At 44.9% G+C, this 27,314-nt stretch overlaps 1 protein-coding gene across 4 annotated transcripts in view; it reads right to left on the bottom strand.

Moving 5' to 3' along the window:
* Positions 1 to 24,920, bottom strand: part of COPS2 (COP9 signalosome subunit 2) — a 77,493-nt gene extending 52,573 nt beyond the window's left edge. For 2 of the 4 annotated variants that reach the window (XM_073618662.1, XM_073618660.1), the window contains exons 1-2: positions 24,758 to 24,908; positions 1,764 to 1,877 (exon numbers count right to left, since the gene is read on the bottom strand). In XM_073618662.1, coding sequence (XP_073474763.1) covers positions 1,764 to 1,877; positions 24,758 to 24,817 — 174 coding nt within the window. In that variant the 5' untranslated portion in view covers positions 24,818 to 24,908. Of the gene's footprint in view, positions 1 to 1,763; positions 1,878 to 24,757 lie in introns of all 4 variants that reach the window. The other 2 variants (XM_073618661.1, XM_073618663.1) reach the window with 2 other exon arrangements.
* Positions 24,921 to 27,314: the final 2,394 nt, after the last annotated feature.

Here is a 27,314-nt window from a genome sequence, read left to right as displayed (position 1 = left end):
AACAATGTCTCTGCTGGTCCCATTGGATAATTTCGCACAAGCTGTCCTGATCAGCTCTCAAGAGCTGTGTACTATCAGATTATCGTGCGATCACTTTGAAAAGCGGTATTTTTCATACGAATTTTCTGATCAAGTGTACTAGGCTTCACCTGCTAATAGACTGCATTATACATCAGGAAGCCACAGAATGCTTGCTCACCCTGCAGAGCCTATAGACCAAAACCCAGACAGATGGATTTCGAAGATAAAGCACCATTCTTTGCCAGGTTCACACTGTTAAACGATAGTATTCAGTGGCTAGGGTAGATGTGTTCAGCAAACATCACATCCACTGTTTGTTATTAATAGCCTATTCACGCCAATTATACATTGTGTGCTTAAGAACACATTCCTTTGACTGCATGCATTTGCTCTTCATATACAGTGCCTTGCAAAAGTATTCACCCCCCTTGGCAAAATAACATCCTTTTAAAAAGGGATAAACAATGGTTATGCCTCCCTGTTACCCTGTGCAGTCTACAAAGCTATCAATTAATATTATTTATATAAATAAATTTAAAATTAACCAATACAAATAGTTTTCTCTTCCCTCCGTTATACAGTGCCACAAACACTGTGTGCCCTAGAATAATGAATACCTAAGGGGAAGATATACTCTTCTTTTTCCCCCTCAAATTTCCAATGTAGGAAGTGAGGGGAAACTTCTTTTAAGGCTCATTTACATGTGCAGAGCCCTCTAAAGAGCAATCCATGTATAATTATTATGTCCAACCTCTTTGCTGGAATGACCTTGATAATTTTATTTTGGACATCTCTTGGATCTATGTTGTATGACATCTATTGCCTTTGTGCATATAGCACTTTACTTTTTTGGATGTCTAGTCCTGCTGTACTCTGCCATTGTATGTGCTTCTCTTTTCTGCTTTTCTTTTTAAATTTTAAATTATTAAAGGAATTTTTTTTTTTTAAACGAGAAGGAGCATTTGACAGCCGTTGAGGAGGCGTCCAATTTAACCCCGTAAATGCCACACCACTGCGCCCCAAAGGTGTGCATTTCATGCAGCCATGCCGTGGCCCCATAGACCTGCATTGGTCACATACAGTGGCCATAATGCTCACTGAATGCGACATGCCACTTCATTTTTGCTGCAGCCACGATGCACAGTATTAAAGTGGTTGTAAACCCCATTAAATTTGACCTAAGCACATATATCTGTAGCGTTACTTATCTCTCTCCAAAACTAAGTGCTGACAAGTTCTCCAGACACATCCGATAACAGTAGCTGCTGAAAACTTGTGTCGGGGAGGGAGCTTAGGAGGTAGATAAGCAGAAAGCCGGTCTATTCACAGCACAGCTCTGCAAGTTTCTTCATTCCTCTGCCTATGTGGAAAAGGGGGGGGGGGTGTGCACCTTTCCTCCAATCAGCTTTCACGCACTTTCCAAAGAGTGTAGAAAGCTGAAGACAGTAGATATACATGTAAAACTTATGTAGGGAGATTTGTTTCATCTCTGTGAATCATCTGAGGTTATTCACTTCACTGGGTATATGTGAGGGATTACATCCACATTAAGGATGCTGCATGCCCAGGCGGAGTGTAAAACTACAGCTCAACCACCTGGTTTTACCCCCCCCCCCCCCTTGCAGCACACGTGAATGAAGTCTTACAGAGTCATAGACAGGAAAATAATTTTTATTTTTTTATTAGTCTCTGAAAAACAATTTGCTAATATTCAGTAATGAAGAGAAGACGACATCTCCTACCTTCTGGAAACTGCTGAGAGCTGCTTTGGGGTCATCTTCCTTCAATGCTTTGGAGTTGTAGTACTGATTTTCCAGATCAACGTTGGGTTCAGAGTTACTATCTTCTGAGTATTCCTGTGTACAGAAGACGACAAAAGTTGAACATTTAAACAAATATGCATATAAATTGTGTGACATGTTAGAGCACTATGCAGAATAACTACAATGTATAATGTACATGACTTAAAGGAGTCCCACATAAGCCTGAGACCTGAGTGATCACATGACCACTCCTCAGAGGGGAGAGCAGTGACTCATTCACTGCTCTCTGCTCCTCCAGTGCTCACTAGAGTGCTGGGCTGTGGAAGGGGCGGGTACAACTGGCTCTGGCTTCCAGCTGCGAGGTGGAGTCAGCCGTCAACCAGGCCACTGGGTGGAATCTGACAATATTGTTGGGATCCTTCCAGAGCCTGGAGCGGCTCTGCCATGCAAGGGATAGCAGGAAATAGAACAGCTGCACTCAAAACCTTTTCCTTAAAGTGGTTGTTAAGCCACTGTACTACTCTGTTAGCTATCATTATCTATCCAAGTGTCTCTGCTGCTGCAAAAAAAAAATGCAGATTATACCCTATATCAGAGCATCTCCTGAGGATCATGTGAGTCCTTGGGTCTCTTCTCTGGGGAAGAGGAGAGGAGAGAGAACCGAGGGTCACGTGAGCCTCAGGAGATGCTCTGCTATAAAGATATAATCTGCATTTTTTTTTTCAGCAGCAGCACAGACACTGGGATAGATAATATTAGCTAACAGAGAGGAAGGGCTGTTTGTAGTACAGTTATAATAGCAGCAGGAAGGGAAGGGGTGTGGAGGATAGTGGCACATACTAGCTGACAGGCGGGGGGGGGAGAGCTGCAGATGACGGAGGCACGTAAGGGACTTTAAAATTTAATAAGACATGCAGCCATTCACTGAAATTAGAAGAGAAGCGGTTTAACCTTAAACTGTGCAGAGGGTTCTTTACTGCAAGAGCTGTTAGGATGTGGAATTCCCTTCCACAGGTGGTGGTCTCAGCGGGAAGCATCGATAATTTCAAAAAACTAGTAGATAAGCATCTAAACAACCACAACATACAGGGATATACAATGTAACACTGACATAAAATCACACACATAGATTGGACTTGGGTCTTTTTTCAGCCTCGCCCACTATGTAACTGACCACAGTATCAGGGCTCAGCAGCCATGATGATAAACCGTGGTCAGTTTACAGGGGGGGGAAGGTACAGCCAGGTTTTTTATGGGTTAGAAAGGGCCACATTACACAGCACAAGCACTGTGCGGATATGCATGCTTTAAGAGGACAGGATCAGATTTTTTTTTTTGGGGGGTTACAAACACTTTAATCTTAAAGAGATAGAAAAGGTTTAATAGGTTAAGTAACTGACCCAGTATGATGTGCTTTTTTTAATGCCTGTGCCTCAGACACCATAGATGCCAGATACTTAGAAAGACGCAAAAAATGGCAATTTATATATTTGATCAGTACAGGTTTCCTTTAGCGCGTAGCTACCTCACCCAAAAGAAAAAAATAGAAAATAGAAAAGAGAAAATTGCAATTTATACTGCAGCTTACCAGTCATTAGATGAGGTGGCTAAATTTGTTTTATTTTTTGGGCTTTTTTTTCCTTTATTGTTATCTGGTGATCCTGCATTCCACAATTCCTGTTCTGGGCTGACAAAGCTCACTCGCTGCATCTGTGGAGCAGCGTTGTCACTCTAGAACCCGCAGGCTGAGCCATTTCAAGTGGCCATTGCACCTCTCACTAAGCTGCGGCACCCCCCCCCCCATCTCCGCCCCCCACCTTGTCTCAGCAGACGGTAGCAGAGGGGAGGACAGAATTCCTCCTAGCATCCCCTTATCTCCACCTCCGCTGGTGTTAGCATTCAGCTCACTCCAGCCCTCCTCTGGTCCTCCTCCAGACCCTGCACTTTCTGCTTTCCAGCTCCACCCCAACTGCAACACAAGGTAAGGGGAGAGAGAGCACTGTGATGTAAGGAGGGGGGAGGGAAGCTTTGGACATCTGGTCTTACAGATACAACAAGCTCTTTGAGGACAACAATAATGCTGATGCAGCCCGCAATGAAATAGAGTTTGACACACGTGCTCTAGAACAAGACAACTCCTCCTCCTCACCTCTTCTCCATAAGTTAGGGCAGGGATGAAACCTTTTGAAGAGCGAGTTGGTAACCACTCACGGGCCACAATGAGCAGAGTGAATGACAGATCCATGTCCACTCTGCATATGCAGAGCGGACAAGGACACTGCCACTCTATTCTATGGTCCCGCCGATCCGATCAGCGGATCGTATTGGAGGTAGGTGGGCACAAACGGACACAAGTCTGTTTACATCTGCCACTCCAAAAGGAGGTGAATGGAGGGACTGAAACGGACAGACGGACCTGATCGGACCAATTGTGTGAAAGGGACTCAAGGCTGCTTTCACACCTGCGAGTTAACTGCACTTTGCTGACTTCTTATATCCTGCAGGTGTGGTGCACTTTCTGAAAGCACACCAAACCCGCAGATAATAACAGAAGTCTATGGCTCAGTGCAGGACACCTGTAGATCTGTTTAAAAGAAGCCCAGTAACCACTGCAGAAGAGATATGCCCATATATACACTGCGAGTTTATAATATAAAGTGACCTTTGATAATATTCTTCCATTCAGGAATGCTACAGGTATTGCTGACTGTTGCTGTCCCAGGTGGAGTGCAATTGGTATCAATCACTCCTCTTGTGAGAGGAGCTGGCGCTTTACAGGAAGCATTGACTTATGTGGCTCTGCTCCCTCCGCAGCCGTGCTTCCTCTGTCGCCGGCTCCATTCAGGAGACTGATTCTTTGGGATGGTGGGTCGGGAACCCGCGATCTGGGCTTGCCAACCCTCCATCCCATTTTCCTATCCAAAACAGGAAGTGAGGGGAAATCCCTCCAAAGTGAGGGAATCCCTGGTTGTTACCAGAAATGGGGTCTCCATTGGAAGATTTTCCCTCTTTTACTCTTCTGGGGCCAACCCAAAATTTGGGATTTTCTTTGACTTTTAATAACAGTAAACAGGACAAATAGAGAGGAGTAAATCTCCCCAACAGGTTTCTCTATCTAAAACCAGAGAAAAAAAGTTTTGCCCTTAGTTCACGGGTCAAATCCGGCTGTCCAAGCCATTTCATGTGGCCCTCGCATCACTCCAGCAGCTGCGGCACTCCCCTGGTCTCCTCCCCCACCTTGTCTCAGCAGAGAGGATGACAGAACTCCTCCGCCAGATCCTACCTCTCTCCGTGCAGCTGCGGAAAGGCTCGTCTCTGACCCCCTTCCCCCCTGTCTGCGCAGTCGGCAGAGAGGACAGTACTCCTCCTACAGATCCCGTGCCCTGCTGTGCAGCCGCAGCAACCCCTTGTCTCCACTTCCACAGCTGAATCCAGCCCTCCTCTGGTCCTCCTCCAGACCCTGTACTTTCTTCCCGGCAGCAGCATAAGATAAGGGGGGTGCACTGAGATGTAAGGGAGGGTGGGGATGCTCTAAACATCTGCTTATAATTATTCTATGGATTTGTCACCTACAGTCATAGGCACCTTCATCCCCAAGAATTGAATTTCTAAAACAAATAGGAGAAGGGATTTGTATGGTGCCCTAAATACACAAATATTTTATAAAAATATCTTTATTAAGGTTCAAATTAAAAAAAAAAAAAAAAAAAAAAAAAACACGAGGGGACAGCAGCTGTTGCCCACATTTCATAAAACAGCTATATACACATACAATACACAGAGAATAGCTACTATATCAATCGTAATGCTTGTTGCGCGACAGGTTTCGCTTTTCAGCTTCTTCAGGAGCTATGAAGCATATAAATAAGAAACAATTCAAAAATTCATGAACATTTGTTAGTAAATATACATTGTTTTAAATGAACATGTGTGACCAGAACCAGATATATGTCAAACAAATCCATCAACGTGAATGGTATATTTCAATAGCATAAATGAAGGTCTGAACATTATACAGAGGGGCACATACAGTGCCTTGAAAAAGTATTCATAGCCCTTGAAATTTTCCACATTTTGTCATGTTACAACCAAAAACGTAAATTTTATTGGGATTTTATGTGATAGACCAACACAAAGTGGCACATAATTGTGAAGTGGAAGGAAAATGATAAATCGTTTTTAAAATTGTTTACAAATAAATATCTGAAAAGTGTGGCGTGCATTTGTATTCAGCCCCTTTCACTCTGATACCCCCAACTAGATTCTAGTGGAGCCAATTGCCCTCAAAAGTCACCTAAGAAAATAGTCCACCTGTGTGTAATTAAATCTCAGTATGAATACAGATGTTCTGTGAAGCCCTCAGAGGTTTTTAGAGAACCTTAGTGAATAAACAGCATCATGAAGGCCAAGTAACACACCAGACAGGTCAGGGATAAAGTTGTGAAAAAGTTTAAAGCAGAGTTAGGTTATAAAAAAAAATATCCCAAGCTTTGAACATCTCAGGGAGCAATGAAAAGAGTATGGCTGCAAACCTACCAAGACATGGCCGTCCAGCTAAACAGACAGGCCAGGCAAGGAGAGCATTCATCAGAGAAGCAGCCAAGAGGCCCATGGTAACTCTGGAGGAGCTGCAGAGATCCACAGCTCAGGAGGAAGAATCTGTCCACAGAACAACTATTAGTCGTGTACTCCACAAATCTGACCTTTATGGAAGAGTGTCAAGAAGAAAGTATTTGTTGAAAGAAAGCCATAAGAAGTCCTATTTGCGCTTTGCGAGAAGCCATGTGGGGGACACAGCAAACATGTGGAAGAAGGTGCTCTGGTCAGATGAGACCAAAATGTAACCTTTTGACCTAAAAGTAAATCGCTATGTGTGGTAGAAAACTAACACCACACATCACCCTGAACACACCATCCCCACTGTGAAACATGGTGGTGGCAGCATCATGCTGTGGGGATGCTTTTCTTCTGCAGGGACAGGCAGGCTGGTCAGAGTTGAGGGAAGGTGGATGGAGCCAAATACAGGGCAATCTTATGCCGCGTACACACGGTCGGACTTTCCGGCATACTTGGTCCGGCGGACCAGAGTGTGCCGGACAATCCGCCCGTGTGTGGGCGGCGGCGGACTTTTCCGGCGGACTTCTTCCCAAAAGCCCGCCGGACCTAGATTTTAAACATGTTTGAAATCTTTCCGTCGGACTCAGTTTCGGGCGGAAAGTCCGCTCGTGTGTGTGCTGGTCCGACGGAAAGCCCGCTCGTGTGTAGGCTGGTCCGACAGACCAAATGCGACACGAGGGGATGGTATTGCATCTTGCGCTCGCTGCAATAGGAAAAACAAATCTTCCTATTGCGGCGAGCGCGGGGCATACCAGGCCCTTAGGTCTGGTATGGATTATAAAGGGGAACCCCGCTACGCCGAAAAAACGGCGTGGGGTCCCCCTAAAATCCATACCAGACCCCGATCCGAGCACGCAGCCTGGCCGGTCAGGAAAGGGGGTGGGGACGAGCGAGCGCCCCCCCCCCTCCTGAACCGTACCAGGCCGCATGCCCTCAACATGGGGGGTGGGTGCTTTGGGGGAGGGGGGCGCCCTGCGCCCCCCCCCCAAAGCACCTTGTCCCCATGTTGATGAGGACAAGGGCCTCTTCCCGACAACCCTGGCCGTTGGTTGTCGGGGTCTGCGGGCGGGGGCTTATCGGAATCTGGGAGCCCCCTTTAATAAGGGGGCCCCCAGATCCCGGCCCCCCACCCTATGTAAATGAGTATGGGGTACATGGTACCCCTACCCATTTACCTAGGAAAAAAGTGTAAGTAATAAAACACACTACACAGGTTTTTAAAATATTTTATTAAACAGCTCCGGGGGGGGGATCTTCCTCCGGCTTCGGGGGTCTTCTTCCGGCTTCGGGGGTCCCTCCGCTTCATCTTCTCCCGGCGTCCGGTTGGTTCTTCTCCGCTCTCCGGCCTCTTCTCCCGGTGTCGCAGGTCTTCGGCCGGCCCCTCCGCTCTCTTCATGTAGCTCTATTGCGAGCGGAGGTCCGGACTTCTGGGCTTCTTGGCTTCTCTTCTCTTCTCTTCCCCCAGATGTTGACACGACGCTCTCTCCGGCTGGACTGGTCTCTGAGGGCTGCGTTGTGACTTATATAGGCGGAGACCCCGCCCCCATATGATGTCACAGTCCCTGGGCATGCTGGGACTGTGACGTTTTAGGGGGCGTGGTCGACCACGCCCCCTAAAACGTCACAGTCCCAGCATGCCCAAGGACTGTGACATCATATGGGGGCGGGGTCTCCGCCTATATAAGTCACAACGCAGCCCTCAGAGACCAGTCCAGCCGGAGAGAGCGTCGTGTCAACATCTGGGGGAAGAGAAGAGAAGAGAAGCCAAGAAGCCAAGAAGCCCAGAAGTCCGGACCTCCGCTCGCAATAGAGCTACATGAAGAGAGCGGAGGGGCCGGCCGAAGACCTGCGACACCGGGAGAAGAGGCCGGAGAGCGGAGAAGAACCAACCGGACGCCGGGAGAAGATGAAGCGGAGGGACCCCCGAAGCCGGAAGAAGACCCCCGAAGCCGGAGGAAGATCCCCCCCCCGGAGCTGTTTAATAAAATATTTTAAAAACCTGTGTAGTGTGTTTTATTACTTACACTTTTTTCCTAGGTAAATGGGTAGGGGTACCATGTACCCCATACTCATTTACATAGGGTGGGGGGCCGGGATCTGGGGGCCCCCTTATTAAAGGGGGCTCCCAGATTCCGATAAGCCCCCGCCCGCAGACCCCGACAACCAACGGCCAGGGTTGTCGGGAAGAGGCCCTTGTCCTCATCAACATGGGGACAAGGTGCTTTGGAGGGGGGGGGCGCAGGGCGCCCCCCTCCCCCAAAGCACCCACCCCCCATGTTGAGGGCATGCGGCCTGGTACGGTTCAGGAGGGGGGGGGGCGCTCGCTCGTCCCCACCCCCTTTCCTGACCGGCCAGGCTGCGTGCTCGGATCGGGGTCTGGTATGGATTTTAGGGGGACCCCACGCCGTTTTTTCGGCGTAGCGGGGTTCCCCTTTATAATCCATACCAGACCTAAGGGCCTGGTATGCCCCGCGACGGGGCTAGCAAGGTGTCAATCTCGCCGATAAAAGCGGCAAGATTGACATCCTTCTCTAGTCCCGTCGCACCTGAGTCACGTTCAAAATGAACGGACTTGTCCGTGTGTGGGCAAGTCCGTTCATTCTGAAAGTCCGCCGGAACTCCGGCGAAAGTCCGTCGGAAAGACGGGCGGACTTAGCCCGCCGGAAAGTCCCGGCGTGTGTGGGCAAGTCCGTCCGTTTTAAAGTCCGGCGCACCTGGCGGACAAAGTCCGTCGGAAAGTGTGCCGGACCAAGTAGGATAGAAAGTCCGCTCGTGTGTACGCGGCATTAGAAGAAAACCTGTTAAAGTCTGCAAAAGACTTGAGACTGTTGCAGAGGCTCACCTTGCAGCAGGACATCGATCCTAAACATACAGGCAGAGCTACAATGGAATGGTTTAGAGCAAAGCATATTCATGTGTTAGAATGGCCCAGTCAAAGTCCAACTGAGAATCTGTGGCAAGACTTGCTGCTGAAAATTGCTGTTCACAGATGCTCTCCAATCTGACAGAGCTTAAGCTATTTTGCTAAGAAAAATGGGCAAAAATTTCACTCTAGATGTGCAAAGCTGGTAGAGACATCCCCAAAAAGACTTGTGTAGACTTCCAGGTGTAATTGCAGTGAAAGGTGGTTCTACAAAGTATTGACTCAGGCGGGGGCTGAATACAAATGCACCCCACACTTTTCACATATTTGTAAAAAAATGTTGAACCATTTATCATTTTCCTTCCACTTCACAATTATGTGCCACTTTGTGTTGGTCTATCACATAAAATCCCAATAAAATACATTTACGTTTTTGGTTTTAACATGAGAAAATGTTGGAAATGCCAAGGGGTATGAATACTTTTTCAAGGCACTGTACCAGAGAGTGCGTGTGATGTATGTGTATAGAATAGTTTTGTGAAATGTGGGCAACAGCTGCTGTCACCTCCTTTCTTTTAAAAAAAATTTGGACTTTAAAAGGGGTTGTAAACCCTTGAGGTTTGCATTCTATGCATTAAGGTGAAAAACCTCTTGTGATGCAGCCACCCCCCAGAGCCCCCCTTTTACTTACTTGAACCCGGTCTTTCCAGCGATGGGGACGAGCACATCAGCTCCAGCCGGTGTCTTGGATCCTGATTGGATAGATTGATAGCAGTGCAGCCATTGGCTCCCACTGCTGTCAGTCAATCAAATCCAATGACGCGGGAGCCGGGGGGCGGGGTTGAGTCCTGCTGTCTGTGTCAATAGATGGGAGCGCGCCCGCACGAGTTCCCCCGAGGGAGAACGGCGTTCCAACAGGGCACTCGGAAAGAGGAGGAGCCAGGAAAGTCGCTGAGGGACCCCAGAAGAGGAGGATCGGGGCCACTTTGTGCAAAACCAACTGCATAGAAGACATGACATGTTTTTTTTTTTTTTTAAACCAACTAACTTTTACATATACTTTAATAAAGGTTTTTATAAAATATTTGTGGCACCATAAAAATCCCTTCTCCTTTATTATGAGAATAATACAATTCTATGCCCGTTAAAGAGGAGGGTCGCACACCACTGGTATATCAACAAGAAACTTTATTGGAGACTGCAGACAGAACATGGTGTCCTGTCTTTTCAGACTTGCATTTACTGCCGTGCCTGCCCTTCACAGCTTTAAAGTCATTGTAAAGGTTTGCTTTTCTGGGGTCCCCCCGGTGGCGCTCCTCATCGATTGCCCCCACAGAGAGCTGCTTTTCATGGTGGGCACTTGTACGAGTGCGCTCCTGAGTCCTGCCGCTGCGTCCATTAACACAGACAGCAGGACTCACCCTAACTGCCGCAGACCAATAACAAGCCTCAACACCATCTCCAAGATTATAGAGAAAGCAGTAGTACAGCAGCTACAACACCACCTGGAGACACACCACATCCTGGACCCTCTGCAATCAGGCTTCCGCCCAGGCCATGGCACAGAAACAGCACTTCTCAAAATATGGGACGACGCCCTTGAAGCAGCAGATGACGGGGAACCGAGTCTCCTGGTACTGTTAGACCTCAGCGCAGCATTCGATACAGTGGACCACAATACTTTACTTGTCCGCCTCGCAGAAGTTGCAGGAGCCACAGATTCTGCCCTAAAATGGTTTACATCCTTCTTAGAGAATCGCTCTCAGACAGTGAAACTGGGAACATTCACCTCGGAATCTCGGGCAGTCTCCTGTGGAGTCCCTCAGGGCTCACCCTTGTCACCAGTGCTATTTAACATCTACATCCGCCCGCTTCTCAATATCATCAGGAAAACGGACCTCTGCTTCCACTCATATGCAGACGACACCCAACTCTACTTTCGCATTAATGGACAGAAAGATCATCATTAGCAACTACAGAAATGCCTCACTTTAATCAATGACTGGATGACCGCTAGCTCCCTCAAACTTAACGAATCAAAAACAGAACTTCTTCTCCTGCAAGCCAACAAAAATTCCAAAATTGAGACTCCGTGGACACCACCCTCCATCCTCGGACAGACCATCTCCCCCAGCACCAAAGTCAAGAGTCTCGGAGTCATCTTTGACTCAGGAATGACAATGGATGCACAAATAGGATCGGTGGTGAGCGGATCTCACCACCTCCTCCGCCTGCTTCGCAGACTCATCCCCTTCATCCCAGAAGAGGACAAAGCGGCAGTTGTGGGAACGATCATCAATTCCCGACTCGACTACGCAAATTCCCTCTACGTAGGTCTACCCCAATACCAGCTTGCGCGCTTGCAACTCATGCAGAACACGGCGGCAAGGCTGTTAACAGGGAAAAAGCCCTGGGAATCCATCTCCCCATCCCTAAAAAGCCTACATTGGCTAACGGTGAAGAATCGGATCACATTCAAGACCCTCTGCCTCACCCATAAATGCATACAAGGAAACGCTCCGCAATATCTCCGGGAAAAAATAAAACACTACACACCGAATCGCAGTCTTCGATCAGCTAACCAAAACCTCCTCCTCATTCCCAAATACCGCTACAAAGCAAAGGGAGAACGTAGATTTGCAGTCCAAGGACCTCGACTATGGAATGCTCTCCCAACCAACCTCCGCATGGAAGAAAACCACCAGGCCTTCAGGAAAAAACTAAAGACCTTCCTTTTCTAGAAGCTGGCTACAGAGAATACATCTAGCGCCTTGAGGCGATTCAGTTCGCAATTTGTAGCGCTTTACAAATTATTCATTCATTCATTCATTCATCCCCACCCCCCGCTCGTGTCACTGGATTTTTTTGACAGCAGTGGGAGCCAATGGCTCCCGCTGCTATCAATCTATCAAATGAGGACCTGAGACAGCGGCTGGAGCTGCTGGGCTCGTGCACGTCGCTGGAAGGATTGGGTTCAGGTAACAAAAAGGGGGGCTCTGGGGGGCAGCTGCAGCGCAGAAGGTTTCACCTTAATGCATAGAATGCATTAAAGGTGAAAAGCCACAAGACTTTACAACTCCTTTAAGCCTCGTACACACTACTGACAGCTCAGGAGCCGCTGTATTATCAAATGTTAGTACAGCGATATCCTCTACTGTGCTATTGTGTTCTGACAGGGGGAAGGTCCCGCCCAGCAGAACACTCCGGTCAGCGCTCTCAACCATTGCCTGAGAGTGCTGATCAGGAGCCGATCGGGCGGCTGCAGTGCACACAGGCTGAATGTTGGCCGGTTTCTTACTGAGCCCGGCCGATGCTGCCCGACATTCGGCCCGTGTGTATGGGGTTTATGTCTTAAAGTGATTGTAAAGTCTCGTTTTTTTTTCTATAAAAATAACAAACATGTCATACTAAGGCCCCGTTCACACTTGTGCTACTTGTCCTGCAACTTGGGACTGCAAAGTCACACAAGTCGTACCCCCATGATTTCCAAGGAGTACCATTCATATCTGTGCGACTTCAAAGTAGTCCCTGTACTAATTTGGTCTGACTTTGATGCCCTTGAAGTCCATAGACCTCAAGATTACACAGGCATTGCTTCAAGTCACGTGACTTTCAGTTCGCACAAGTGTGAAAGGGACCTTACCTGCTCTGTTGCAGTGAATTTGCACAGAGCAGCCCAGATCTTCCTTCTCTTGGGTCCCTCTTCTGCTCTACTGGCCCTACCTTCCTAATGAGTGCCCCCACAGCAAGCAGCTTGCTATGGGGCACACGAGCCAAGTCACAGCTCCCTGTGTCCATTCAGGCACAGAGCACCGCCCCCTCTCTCTCCTGGTTGGCTGGCTGACTGAGTGACAGCAGCAGGAGCCAATGGTGCCGCTGCTGTGTCTCAGGCAACCAGGTGGGAGAAAACAGAGAGGTGATAAGGGCGCTCTGGTGGAGGTGGGTAGCTGGTCAGAGGGATGATAGTGATGAGATGGCACTTCTGGCAGCACTTTGGTTAGAGGAGAAGCAACTCTGAAGATATAAAAAAGGAAAAGAAAGGCGCCTCTAAGTGCAGTATGTAAAATTTAATAGAGTGCACAAAGGGTTAAAAGCACTTACAAGATTGTTGAGTGTTAAAAGACATGATAAAATCAGGAGTCCTCATCTGTGGCATGTGTCCATCCTCAGCACGGTGGTAGAGAGCCGTGTAGAGCCGTCCAGCAGCTGTAAAGCGTTCTCATGCGTGTTGAAAAGAGGAGGCAGCAGGGAAGCCTGTATTCACTGCGGGACACACAAGGCTGATGGTGTCAGTGTAGAGAAGGGGGTGGTGTGACTCCAGGTGGGAGACTCTGGGATGGCTGAGACACTCGTGGACATCACTGAACAGAGAGGGACCTCAGGTAAGTGTTAGGGGGGCTGCTGCAAACAGAAGGCTTTTTATCTTAAAGGAGAAGTCCAGCCTGAGCTTGTTTGGCTGGACTTCTCCTCTGGGTCACAGGAGTGCAACCCATTTTTTTACTCCTGTGACCCGTTTTCAGCAGAGAGCGGTCTGAATTCCGCTCTCTGCTGGCATCACCAGGATCAGTCCAGGCACCACGTCATCCCGACTTCAGAAGTCTGAATCCGTCCAACTGCCTGGACTGATTGCTGTCTCAGCCTCTCAGCGAGCCGCATCCCGCCCCTCCATAGCTCAGCGCTCCAATGAGCATGGAGGAGCAGAGCAGGTGAGCTGCCAATTGACAGGCAGCAGCTTTCTGCTCGGGGAGGTGAGAGAACTGAACCATCGGTGGTATTTGGTGGCTCAGTTCTCAGTGAAGAGGCAGCGGGGGGCAGATGCTGCATCCACCTAGGCAAGAATAAATATGAAATAAAAAAAAAAATCCCATACTTCTATTTTAATACATAGAAGGTATTAAGATAAAAAAAAAAAACTTTCTGACTTTACAATCACTTTAAGCTATTACTAATGCCAGGAATAAACATAAAATCTGATAAAATAAACTCCATGTTAGCAGCTAAATGAACTATTGGAAGCAGGATTACACATGAGGTCATCTTTCTGCTCTCTCCTCCTGCAAGCATATGTACATCTAGCATATTCTCAGTGTCTCCTCATGCCCGTCCTCCGTCTGCTCTCTGAGGACTGCAGAAGGTTAATATGAAAACAAATAAAACCACGTCTTTACACTCAGCGCAGGAGAAAACAGATGACTGCATTAATTGGTAGGTTTATAGCAGCCTTCCTGACTTTAGCAAAGCTGCAAGATTTCCGGTAAAGTATTCAATCATAATTCAGTTTCACGTAAAAAGACAGAAAATGGTCCAGGCAGATGAGAGGAGCAGCGATTGTCTTGGGAAGAGAGGAGCAGAAGAGACGCGAGGGACTCTGGGCAATGGGATAAGTTCCTGAGGATTAATCTGCCTGGTGTGTGTCAAGTTTGTGGCATCAATCATACCATCTAAAAATAAAAGACACATGGCTGACTGTTCACATGTGCCAGTAAGTGTCCTCACCACAAGGAATGTGCTGCACCACTAACAATGTTACCAAGGCATACACCGATTCATGAAAGCTGAAGGCTAAATCTATTATATTTTTCACTGGTTCCTTTCTCCCCCCTCATCCACATTCTAATGACATTTTCAAATACAACATTCCTGTTTTTATTACATAGCTCATTTTAGATCCAGCGATATCATCACTGGGTCTCTGTGCTTCCCATATGAAACGCAGGCAGATAGTGGCTGCTGGGGGGGGATTGGCCGGGCGCTTCCTGAAAACATCACAGAACTCCGCTTCAGTTCTTCTTTCTCTCAAGAGTCCTCAGCCCTGATGCAAGTGGTGAGCTGGCCCTTGGAAGGGGTTATATATATTATATATATTTTTTTTAACAGAGGCCCTAGAGAATAAATTGTTGGGCGTTGCAATTTTTTATGTTACACGGTATTTGCGCAGCAGTTTTTCAAATGCAATTTTTGGGAAAAAATACACAAAATAATGCCAAATTGTTTGGTAAAATATAAAAGATGGTGTTATGCTGAGTCAGGGTGGATAAAAAAAAAAAAAAAAAAATCTGATTTTTTTTAATTTAAAGTGGATTTAAACCCAATGTCATCCTTTCTAAACTACTGCCATAGGGGTTATCTATAAGGATATCCATGCCTCCTGCATGTATCTTTACCTGTCAAATGTCTCCCCTGTTTACCTGTCAAATGTCTGTTACGAGACCCGAAAAACTGCACATTCTGTGGGTGGGTCTGTTGTCTGGAGCTCGGTGGGTGGAGTCATGTCAGACTCCACGCCCACCTCTACACTCCCCACCCACATGCATTTTCTCCTGTGTATTTCTTACACTGAACTTCTGCTATGATCTCCAACATCCAGTGAAAAGACAGGAAAGTAACCACATGACTTCAGCATGCCAAATCATTCTGAGGTGTGGAACAGCCAATCCTTGCAGAGCTGCTGAAGAAAGGAGTGGGGGGAGGGAATTAAAAAATAATGCCTGTGTCTTAGGCTGGTGCACAAGATGTAAATCACCTGTCACTCACAGCAAGGGGGAGGATTTGACAAAGTTTTTCTCAGTTTGTCAAGATTTTTCTCACTGAACAATAAAAGAGGATTGCTCAGAGATGGATTAACTCTGTGTGACAAGACTGGGCTCAAAATGATAGGCAATCTTATACTGTACAGTATATCACAAAAAAAAAAAAAAAAATTCGGGTTTACATCCACTTTAACCACTTGCCTACACCAGGCCAATTCTGAAATTTCTCTCCTACATGTAAAAATCATCCTTTTTTTGCTAGAAAATTACATAGAACCCCCAAACATTATATATGTTTTTTTTAGCAAAGACCCTAGAGAATACAATGGCGGTTGTTTGCGCAGGAATTTTTCCAACGCGTTTTTTTGGGGAAAAAAACAGTTTTGTGTTTTAAAAAAAAAAAACAAAACAGTAAAGTTAGCCCAATGTTTTTGCATATTGTGAAAGATGAAGTTACGCCGAGTAAATAGATACCTAACATGTCACCCTTCAAAATTGCACACGCTCGTGGAATGGCGCCAATGTTCTGTACTTAAAAATCCCCATAGGCGACGCTTGAAATTTTTTTACTGGTTACATGTTTTGAGTTACAGAGGAGGTCTAGGGACAAAATTATTGCTCTCGCTCCAACGTTCGCGGCAATACCTCACATGTATGGTTTGAACACCGTTTTTATATGTGGGCGGGACTTATGTATGCTTTCGCTTCTGCGTGCGAGCACACGGGGACAGCGGCGCTTTAAAAAAATTTTTTTTTTGTTTTTTATTGTTAATTATATTTTCTTTTTTTTATTTTGACACTTTTTTGAAAAAAAAAAATATGATCACTTTTATTCCTATTACAAGGAATGTAAACATCCCTTGCAATAGGAATATGACATGACAGGTCCTCTTAATAGTGAGATATGGGGTCAATAAGACCCCACATCTCACCACTAGGCTGGGAAGCCTGAAATAAAAAAAAAAAAAAATAACACGATCACCGCTTCCCAGCCGAAGCGGCGCCGTTTTTTTGAATGGAGAGGCCAGGCGTGACGTTATAACATCGCGCCCGGCCTCCGACGATCATAGAGACTACGGCGACCATCTGGTCCGCCGGAAATCTCTATGATCTACATCCGGCGTCGGCGGATCCGCTCTCCGCCTCACCGATCGTAACGGTGAGTCGGAACAAGCACCGGAGGGCGCTATGATCGTTCCTATGGTGTAGAGATTCGTCGGCTGAAACCGCCAATATCTGAATGATGTCTGTAACTACAGGCATCATTCAGATATACCCACTCAAAGTCCACGACGTCATATGACGTGGGCGGGCAGGAAGTGGTTAAATCTGATTTTTATCAAATTTAAGAAAATACTTTTGGAGTAAAAAAAAATCCATCTAAAGATAGTTTTCTATTTAAGATACATTAATAGTTTAGTTTATTCATCATGAAATGGAGCTCAGTTATGTAGCATGAGGCTGTATATTCTGCATTATTTTTTTTTTAATAAACTCATTCAATCAATCCAAGCTCTGCAAGCTGAGATAACATGCACTGCATTGATGTACTCACACAATTTCGCAGTAACCATGAGATAAAACAAAGTTCAGGAATATTCCTTTATCCCATTGTTTTGCAAATCTTTGTACACTACAAACTGTATAATTGTTTGAAGAGAAATGCATCTGTACCAGGCTCTAAATGTGAGGAGGAAGGGCAAGCAGTAAAAATGAATGTGAAACCTTCAGCTTATAAACCTGGTGATCTTTCTGCACATGGCTTGAAGTGCTTTTTATTCCTTCCTTGAGGAGCAAAATGGCAGCAGGCCGTAAAATAGACCCAGTTCGGGAATATTTACTAATCTGACAGCTTATTAGTCTAAATAGGAAACCTTTATTTTATTTGCAAATATTAAAGATTCTAACTACCAGCAAGAATAAGTCCTTACATTTAAAGGAGCACCTGTCATTTCAGATCCATGATGGCAGCGCCTATTAGCGGGCATCCACTCACCTGCTACCGCCACGTCCCTCGCCTTGTTGTGTCACTGCCACATCACCGGCCATCCCATTAAAGTGAATGGGGCTAGGGCTGAAACAACTAATCGATTACTAATCGATTATGAAAATAATAATCGAATAATTTCTCAATCGATTAATCGGCCAATAACATAATGGGGTTAAAAATAATAAAATTAGCCCTTTATAGTACAAAAAGAGCAAATAATCGCTACTGTAAATATTACTTTCAGTTCTACAGTAAAAAAAATGAACCCCTTACAGTAGCGATTATTTGCTTTTTTTGTACTATGAAGGGCTCATTTTAGTTTTTTTTAACCCCATTATGTTACTAAATGTCTTAGACCTGGTTCACATCTTTGTGTTTTTTTGGTGTTTTTTGCAGAAACACGCTAGTTCATTTAACATGGTTTCCTATGGGACACGTTCACATCTATGCTTTTTTTCAGCCGCTGCATATTTGGAAAGGGTCAAGGACTTTTTTTTTTTTTTTTTAAATGCAAAACGGTGCTTTTTTGGTTCAATATACTTCAATGGAGAAGCTGCAGAAAAGCATGTAATGCGTTTTTGCAGCAATTTGTATTTTTTTAATCTGCCCAACAACAAATTGGCCAAAAAACTGTATTTCTCTTCTAATAGTGTATATATAGTATATCTCTTTTGTCTGTTATTCTCAGAGTGGATTCAATATTTTGCTCCCCAACTATATAGTTGGTTGTTTATATTTACCACTGCATAGAGATATTTAAGAATAAATTGCTTTTTTTTTTTTTTTTTTTAACTTTACATATTAACTAAATTATACACACTTCTTTTTTAAGGCTATTAACCGATTAATCGAAACAATAATCGACCAACTAATCGATTATGAAAATAATCGTTAGTTGCAGCCCTAAATGGGGCTGTCGGTGAGTCAACAGCGGGTCAGAGGAGGAGTCGCTCTTTAAAAATTATGATTTAAATCAAGCCTTTTTACTAGTGATTTAAATCAAATCCACCCTGTGCTGAGTAAATAGATACCTAACATTAAATGCACATATTCGCCAGCACACCATAGATCTTCAATTACTGGTACGTCCAAACAACGTAACTGACGACCCGTGGCGTTCTGGCGAATATGTGCATTTGATCTGTGATGTTTCCAGTTCCAGCTGGTAATTTCTGCAGCACCCGCTTCTCCTAAAGCCTTATCCAGGAAAGTGTGCGATGGGAATATCGATACTACAGCCGCGGCCAAAAGTTTTGAGAATGACACAAATATTAATTTTCACAAAGTCTGCTGCCTCCGTTTTTATGATGACAATTTGCATGTACTCCAGAATGTTATGAAGAGTGATCAGATGAATTGCAAAGACCCTCTTTGCCATGAAAATGAACTTAAACCCACAAAAACCATTTCCACTGCAATTGTGAAGAATGCTTCAGGGTGCCCCAGAAAGTTCAGCAAGCACCAGGACCGTCTCCTACAGTTGATTCAGCGATGGGATTGGGGCATCACCAGTGCAGAGCTTCCTCAGAAATGGCAGCAGACAGGTGTGAGTTCATCTACACGCACAGTGAGGAGAAGACTTTTGGAGGATGGCCTGGTGCCAAGAAGGGCAGAAAAGAAGCCACTTCTCTTCAGGAAAAACATCAGGGACTGATATTCTGCAAAAGGTACAAGGATTGCACTGCTGAGGACTGGGGTGAAGTCATTTTTTCTGATGAATCTCCTTTCCAATTGTTTGGGGCATTCAGAAAAAACCTTGTCTGGAGAAGAAAAAGGTGAGTACTACCATCAGTCCTGTGTCATCCCAACAGTAAAGGATCCTGAGACCATTCATGTGTTTTGTTGCTTCTCAGCCAAGGGAGTGGGCTCACTCACAATTTTGCCTAAGAACACAACCATGATTAAAGAATGGAGCAAAAACATCCTCCGAGAGCAACTTCTACCAACCATCCAAGAACAGTTTGGTGAAGAACAACGCCTTTTCCAACATGATGGAGCACCTTGCCATAAGGCAAAAGTGATAACTAAATGGCTTGGGGAACAAAACATGGGTATTTTGGGTCAATGGCCAGGAAACTCCCCAGACCTTAATCCCATTGAGAACCTGTGGCCACCAATTCTCAAGAGGCGGGTGAAAAAAAAAAACAAAACAAAACACAAACTGACAAACTCCAAGCACTGATTATGCAAGAATGGGCTGCCATCAGTCAGGATGTGGCCCAGAAGTTGATTTACAGCATGACGGGGGAACTGCAGAGGTCTTGAAAAAGAAGGGTCAACACTGTAAATATTGATTCTTTGCATAAACTTCATGCAATTGTCAATAAAAGCCTTTGACACTCATGAAATGTGTGTAATTATACTTTACTATACTAACATCTGAGAAAAAGATCTAAACGCTGAAGCAGCAGACTTTGTGAAAATTAATATTGGTGTCATTCTCCAAACTTTTGGCCACGGCTGTAGTTGGATAACAAACACGTCACGCTTTAAAATTGCCCAAACCCGTGTAACGGCGACAAACAACATACATTTTATTCTCCATAGGCAACATTTTAAAAGCCTTTACAGGTTACCACTTTAGATTTACCACCAATGAATTGACGTTCATAGTGAATCCTCATATGTGTGGGGCAATCGATGTTTGCGCGTGTGCAGGGCCGACGTGTGTGTTCCCCTTTGCACGTGAGCATGGGGCAATTTAAAAAAAATATTTTTTTTTAATTGATTTTTACATTGTCGCTTTAATTTTTTTTTTTTTTTGAATTACCTATTGTTAGCACAGGGAATATAAATATCCTCTGTCATAGCAATAGGTAGTGACGGGTACTCTTTATTGGAGAGATCTGGGGTCTATTAGACTCCTGATGTCTCCTCTGCCCTTAAAAGCATTTGACCACACCGAGTTAGGCATGATCAAATGCTTTCCCTATTTAAAAATGGTGCTGTTTACATCCGGGGAATCTGGAAGCGATGAGCATTTCATGAGTTTCCTATACCATAGAGGCCATCAGAGCCTCTCCAGTCTCTGATTACCTCTACAGTAAGCCGGCTGGTCGTTCAGGTCTCCTGGTGGCACGTCCCCTCCTGCTGCTTATAAAATCAATCCAGGGGCTAATTAGCCCCTGGATTGATTTTACAAGAAAGCCGACCGCCAACTCTATAAAACAATACCAGGATGATGTCATCATGCCGGTATAACCACTCGAAGTGCAGTGATGTATGGATACAGTCTAGTGGATTATGCACTTTTATGGAAGACCTCATTTGCATGCAGACCATCCTAGGTAATGCCCACATTTGATGCTGGGCCTCCGTTGTTGAAAGAACTGAAATTTAACCACTTTGGACCCGGGCCATTTCTGACACTTCGTTCCCCAAAACGTATATTTTTTATAGCAGAGAACCTATAGAACAAAATGATGGGTGTTGCAATTTATGTCACATGGCATTTGCGCAGCAGTTTATCAAAACACAATTTCTTGGGAAAAAAAAACACTTTCATAAATTTAAAGCAAAAAACATTAAAGTTAACCCAGTTTTTTTTGTATAATGTGAAAGATGGCGCCTTAAACTTTTTTTTATTATTTATTTTATACACAATTTTTTATTTTTATTTTTTTACACTAACTTTATTGCTATTACAAGGGATGAACAACATCCCTCATGACAGCATGGGCTGTGACAGGTCCGCTTTATGGAGAGATTTGAGGTCTATTAGATCCCAAATCTCTCCTCTGGCCCGCCATGCAGCCAATCAGACAGAGATCGGCTGCTTTCCTGGCCCCTGGAAGCCAGGTCAACAAAGGGGCGGAACCAGGAGTGACAAACTACTCGTCACTCCCGGTTTCCAGGGTTTCAGAGAGAGAGGATAATGTCAGTTCCTCTCTCTCTGTACAGGGCAACCATCTCTGCCAGCCACATCACTCCTGGACCCCCTTCCACCACCCGAGGATGATGCCTGTAGGTGCAGGCATCATGCCGGTATAACCACTGAAACCCAAGGACGTCCAGGTATGTACCTTGGGTAGGAAGTGGTTAATGAAAGGGGCGGGCCCAGGACAGTTGACATGTTCGATTGCTTATGGCGCCTCTTAAAATAGGAGGGGAAAGCATATCCCTGTGTCCCTGAACATGGGGTGCAGGCTTATCCTAATACCAATCCAGAGGGATAGTGAATATAAAGAGGGAAAGGATCCCCGCTACTCCTGACCAACCCAAGTGAATAAACGATAAAGAGGGGCCTCAGCCAAACCCCACACCCTGATGCATTTCACTTTGTAATAAATAACCAAATCATATGCAAGGAAAACGTTTGCTTGCATGTGATTGGATGATGGAATTCAGCAGAGCATCCCCTCATTTACTAAGCACTGGAGCAACTGCACTTGCATAGTGCACAGTCTGCCTTTAATAAATCCCCCCTGTGTGTGATAAGTGCACCCACAGCTCCATGGAGGAAAGTAGGAGTGCTCTTCCTGAAGCCTATGCTTTCACCTTCCTCTTGTTTTCTGCATCACCAACAACAGCAAGGAGGGTGTTCCAGCATCAGTAGTCATACATGCCGCCATGGAATGTATGGAGGAGCTATAAGCCATCTTCTCTGCCCATTTGTACAGAATAACTACGTAACTCCTAAGGGATCAGATACACAGCATCAAGAAGCCAGAATTTACTGAGCAAAGCTGTAGGAGTGCGGAATTCAAGCCATACTCCAGGCAATATCAAATATGGCTGCCTAAACAGCCCTGACCCGTGGAGGCATGGACTCCACTAGACCTCTGAAGGTACGCTGTGGTATCTGGTACCAAGCTGTCAGTAGCAGATCCTCTAAGTTACAAGGGGAGGCCTCCATGGATGGGATTTTTTTTTCAGCACTTTCCACAGATGCTCAATTGGAGTGAGATCTGTAGAATTTAGAGGCCAAGTCAACACCGCAAACTTGTTTTTGTGTTCCTCAAAACCATTTTTTTGCAGTGTTGCAGGCTCATTATCCTGCTGAAAGAGACCACTGCTATCCGAGAATATGTTTTCTATGAAGGGGTGTACTTAGTCAGCAGCAATGTTTTGATAGGTGGTACGTAACAAAGTAACATCCACATGAATGGCAGGACCCAAGGTTTCCCAGCAGAGGATTGCCCAAAGCATCAAACTGCCCCTCCCCCCCAGCTGGCCTTCTTCCCATAATGCACCCAGGTAAGTGACGCACCTAGCCATCCACATGATGTAAAAGAAAACGTGATTCATCAGACCAGGCCACCTTCTTCCATTGTTCTGTGCTCCAGTTCTGATGCTCAAGTGCCTATTGTAAGCCCTTATGGCTGTGGACACGGATCAGCACGGGCACCCTGAATAGTGTGCAGATACACAGCTCCATACACAACATGCAACTCGCTGTGGTGCCAGTTGAAAAAAAATAAATAAATAAAAGAGAAAAAAAAAAAAAAATAGTCAGCGGCTTCTTTCCCTGTGCAGTCCAATGAAATGAATTGGTTGCCTACCTGCAGACTGCAGGTTACACAAGTGTGAACCAATCATAACTGCTACAACCACAGGACAGCTTGTTCTTACTGGCCAGGAAGGAAAGGAAACAAAGGAAAGCAAACAAATGCAGCCATTACATCCAATTATTGATAAGCTGTAATATAATAAAGGTTTACTGTTGGGTTTAAAGAAGAAGTATGGCCAAAGCTATTTTGGCTGTATTTCTCCTATAGATCACAGGAGCGCGATTCTATCTGCACTCCTGTGATCCCTTTTCAGGTGAGAGTGGACTAAAGCCTGCTGTTGGCTGACATCACAGAGCGGTCCAGGCGGGGGAAGATTGTGATCATATGGTCGAGATCCGCCCACAAGCCTGGACCGGCAGCTGGCTCAACCTCTCAGCATGCCGCCAAGAGCCCGAGCCGACCGTTCCCGCCACTCCACAGCTCAGCGCTCCAGTTAGCACTGGAAGGGACAGAAGATAGACAGGGACTGACAGTCACAGCTCTCTGCTCAGAGTGGAGGGGGAGAACTGAGCGATCAGCGGTGTTTGATCGTTCAGTTCTCACTGCAGAGCCAGTGGGGGACACATACATTGGATCAATGCTGCATCCACCTAGGTTAGTATAAATGTAACTAAAGGCAAAACTTTATTTTTTATTTTGGATAGAGGGGGTCACCCGGGATTCCCTCCCTTCAGAGGGGGTCGCCCGGGATTCCCTTCCTAGAGAGGGGGTCGCCCGGGATTCCCTTCCTAGAGAGGGGGTCGCCCGGGATTCCCTTCCTAGAGAGGGGGTCGCCCGGGATTCCCTTCCTAGAGAGGGGGTCGCCCGGGATTCCCTTCCTAGAGAGGGGGTCGCCCGGGATTCCCTTCCTAGAGAGGGGGTCGCCCGGGATTCCCTTCCTAGAGAGGGGGTCGCCCGGGATTCCCTTCCTAGAGAGGGGGTCGCCCGGGATTCCCTTCCTAGAGAGGGGGTCGCCCGGGATTCCCTTCCTAGAGAGGGGGGGGGTCGCCTGGGAGTCAGTGTGCAGAGGGGAAGATTGTGCAATCATTGTAGTAGCACCAACTACTACATTGACTGTCCCCCAGGTATGGGACATCCATACTTGTATGGTGCAGGCTGGATCAGTGTACAATACACATCATTCCTGGGGGGGAGGAGAGGGGTCTGCCCAGTGTATGACATGTGGAGGAGGGGCACACCTCACACAAAGTAAACAAACTCCGGGCAGGCTCTCCTGACAGGAAGGCCTCGGGGACAGATCAGGGGGTTCCCTCCTCCCTCTGTACTGCCCCCCGGGGGGAGGGGATCGGACAGTGGCAGACTCCCGCCGTCTCTCATGTCATCACCGGTGTGAGAGGAACCAACCGGAGGAAGGCGACAGGTCAGTGTCCCGCCAACACAGTTCCCCTTCCTCCCCTACAGCTACGCACACAGCAAATCCACCACCCGCCCAACAAAAACCCCCAACACAGCCCGCATCCTACCCCTACCAGGTCATAATCTTCCTCATCGTCGCACATGAAGTCATCCTCCATGTCAGACATCTTGGCTAGAGAACTAGAGCCTGTGGACTCCCAGGATCCTTTGCGTCGGACGCATTAATTCCTCCCCCGGAACGGATGGCTGTCTGGATGTTGCGGGGGAAGACAATTGCCGAAGCACCACAGGGTGGCGGAAGTACTCTGGCAAGAATGATGTGTGCCAACACCTAGCAACCAAAAAGGCGTAGGGCATTCTGGGAGGTGTAGTTCCAGGACAACTGGGGAGCCTCAGAGTGGGAGTGCTGTGTGCTGGGCATCATTGTTATTAGATGAAATGTTTGTGTAGTTTACTAGCAAGCTGCACAATTAGAAATAAACTTGTCATGGGAAAAATATACATACTCACTTTTAAAACTGAACTCCAGGAAGCATTTGTATTGCATTTCTTATTTTATTTTGATTTATTATTTTTATTATTGTATTTTTCATTTACTATTTTTATTATTTTATTAATATTGTTATTTTTATGTATTATTTTTATTACTGTTATTTCTTATTTTTATTTTACTTTTGTTATTGATTTTTATTATTATTATTATTATTACTGTTATTTTTATTTTCACTAATTTTAGTATTTTTATTATTTTACTTTACGAATGTTATTGATTATTTTTATTATTTATTATTTTTATCTTATTATTTTATTACTGTTATTTATTATTATTTATATTTTACTGTTTTTATTTATCATTTCTGTTATTTTACTTTTGATTTACAATTTTTATTTATTATTTTTATTATGTTATTTTTTCTTTATTTAAAGGGTAACTCTACTTTCATGGGAAAAAAATTCCAAATAAAAAAAATAAAATAAAAATAAAGCACATACAGTACAATTGCTACACAAGTTATATTGTATTTGAATGTTATTAAAAATTAAGTTTCATTTTATTATGTTATTATTTTACTATTGTAATTTTTATTTTACCGATTTTATTGATTTTTGTAGTTTTTATTTTACTATTTTTTATTTATTTATAGTACTGTTATTTATTGTTTATATTTTACCAATTTTATTTATAATTTTGGTTATTTTACTTTTAATTTACTAATTTTTCTTTCTTTAAAGGGTACCTCCACTCTTGTGGGGAAAAAAAATAAATAAAGCACATGCAGTACAATTGCAAGTAATTCTGTAAAGTAATGTTATTAAAAAATTACCTTTCATTTTTAATCTGCAGCTCTGTAATTTTATGTAAAGTGCAATATGGCAACCTGGAGGCGTACAGATGGTGTACAGAATGCCCCCCCCCCCCCCCCCGATATGTAATTTCTAATCAGTTTTTGGCTTACTGATTTTCCCAGAAGTCTACACTAAGATACAAGCCTGATTTTGGGCACCCCCTGCAACAAAAATGTAATCTACTCCCAAAGGGATATCACATCTAAAGGGGAATGCAGACCGTGCCACTTTCCTTATTAGAACCCTACAAGTGCAGTAGCTGATTAATAATTATAAAATCACTCCCATTAGATTCACTTGGCACATGGACACAGACAAATAAACAGCTATTTCTTCAGCATAACAAAAGGTAGGAATCTGCAACAAAGTTTGGTAAAATCCATGCAATGTACATAGATCACCCAGAGGGGAATGTTTTTTTTTTCTCAACAAAAGTGGAGTTACTCTTTATTTAGTGTTCTTATTATTATAATTGTATTTATTTTTGTATTATTTTATTTGTATTTTTTATTTATTTATGCTTCAGAACTCATTGGACGGCGCTTCACAGTGCAGATGGACAATGATCCCAAGCATACTGCGAAAGCAACCAAAGAGGTTTTTTTAAGGGAAAGAAGTAGAATGTTATGCAATGGCCAAGTCAATCACCTGACCTGAATCCGATTGAGCATGTATTTCACTTGCTGAAGACAAAATTGAAGGGAAAATGCCCCAAAAACAAGCAGGAATTGAAGATAGTTGCAGTAGAGGCCTGCCAGAGCATCACCAGGGATGAAACCCAGTGTCTTGTGATGTCTATGCATTCCAGACTTCAGGCTGTAATTGACTGCAAAAGATTTGCAACCAAGTATTAAAAAGTGAAAGTTTGATGGATGATTGTTAATCTGTCCCATTACTTTTGGTCCCTTAAAAAGTGGGAGGCACATATCCAAACTGTTGTAATTCCTACACCATTCACCTGATTTGGATGCAAATACCCTCAAATTAAAGCTGAATGTTTGCAGTTAAAGCGCATCTTGTTCATTTAATTTTAAATCCATTGTGGTGGTTTATAGAACCAAAAAGATAAGAATTGTGTCGATGTCCCAATATTTATGGACCTGACTGTATGTAACGAGTCCCTTGCTTGCTCGGTTCCACTCTCCCGACATTCCTCTGCTGCTATAGAATCAGATTGCAGATCGCAACATCTGATGGTTCTGTCATCCGATGCTCTTGGACTAGAACTACAGCTATGTGCCGTTCTAATCCAGTTGTGTAGCTCAGAACAAACACCAGGCAGGCTGTATGTAAGTTCAAACAGGAATCTCCTTTATT

The sequence above is a fragment of the Aquarana catesbeiana genome, linkage group LG03 (genome assembly GCF_042186555.1).
Source record: "Aquarana catesbeiana isolate 2022-GZ linkage group LG03, ASM4218655v1, whole genome shotgun sequence".
NCBI lineage: Eukaryota > Metazoa > Chordata > Amphibia > Anura > Ranidae > Aquarana > Aquarana catesbeiana.
Note: the sequence above shows the minus strand (reverse complement) of the source record. Positions and strands in the feature narration are given on the sequence as shown.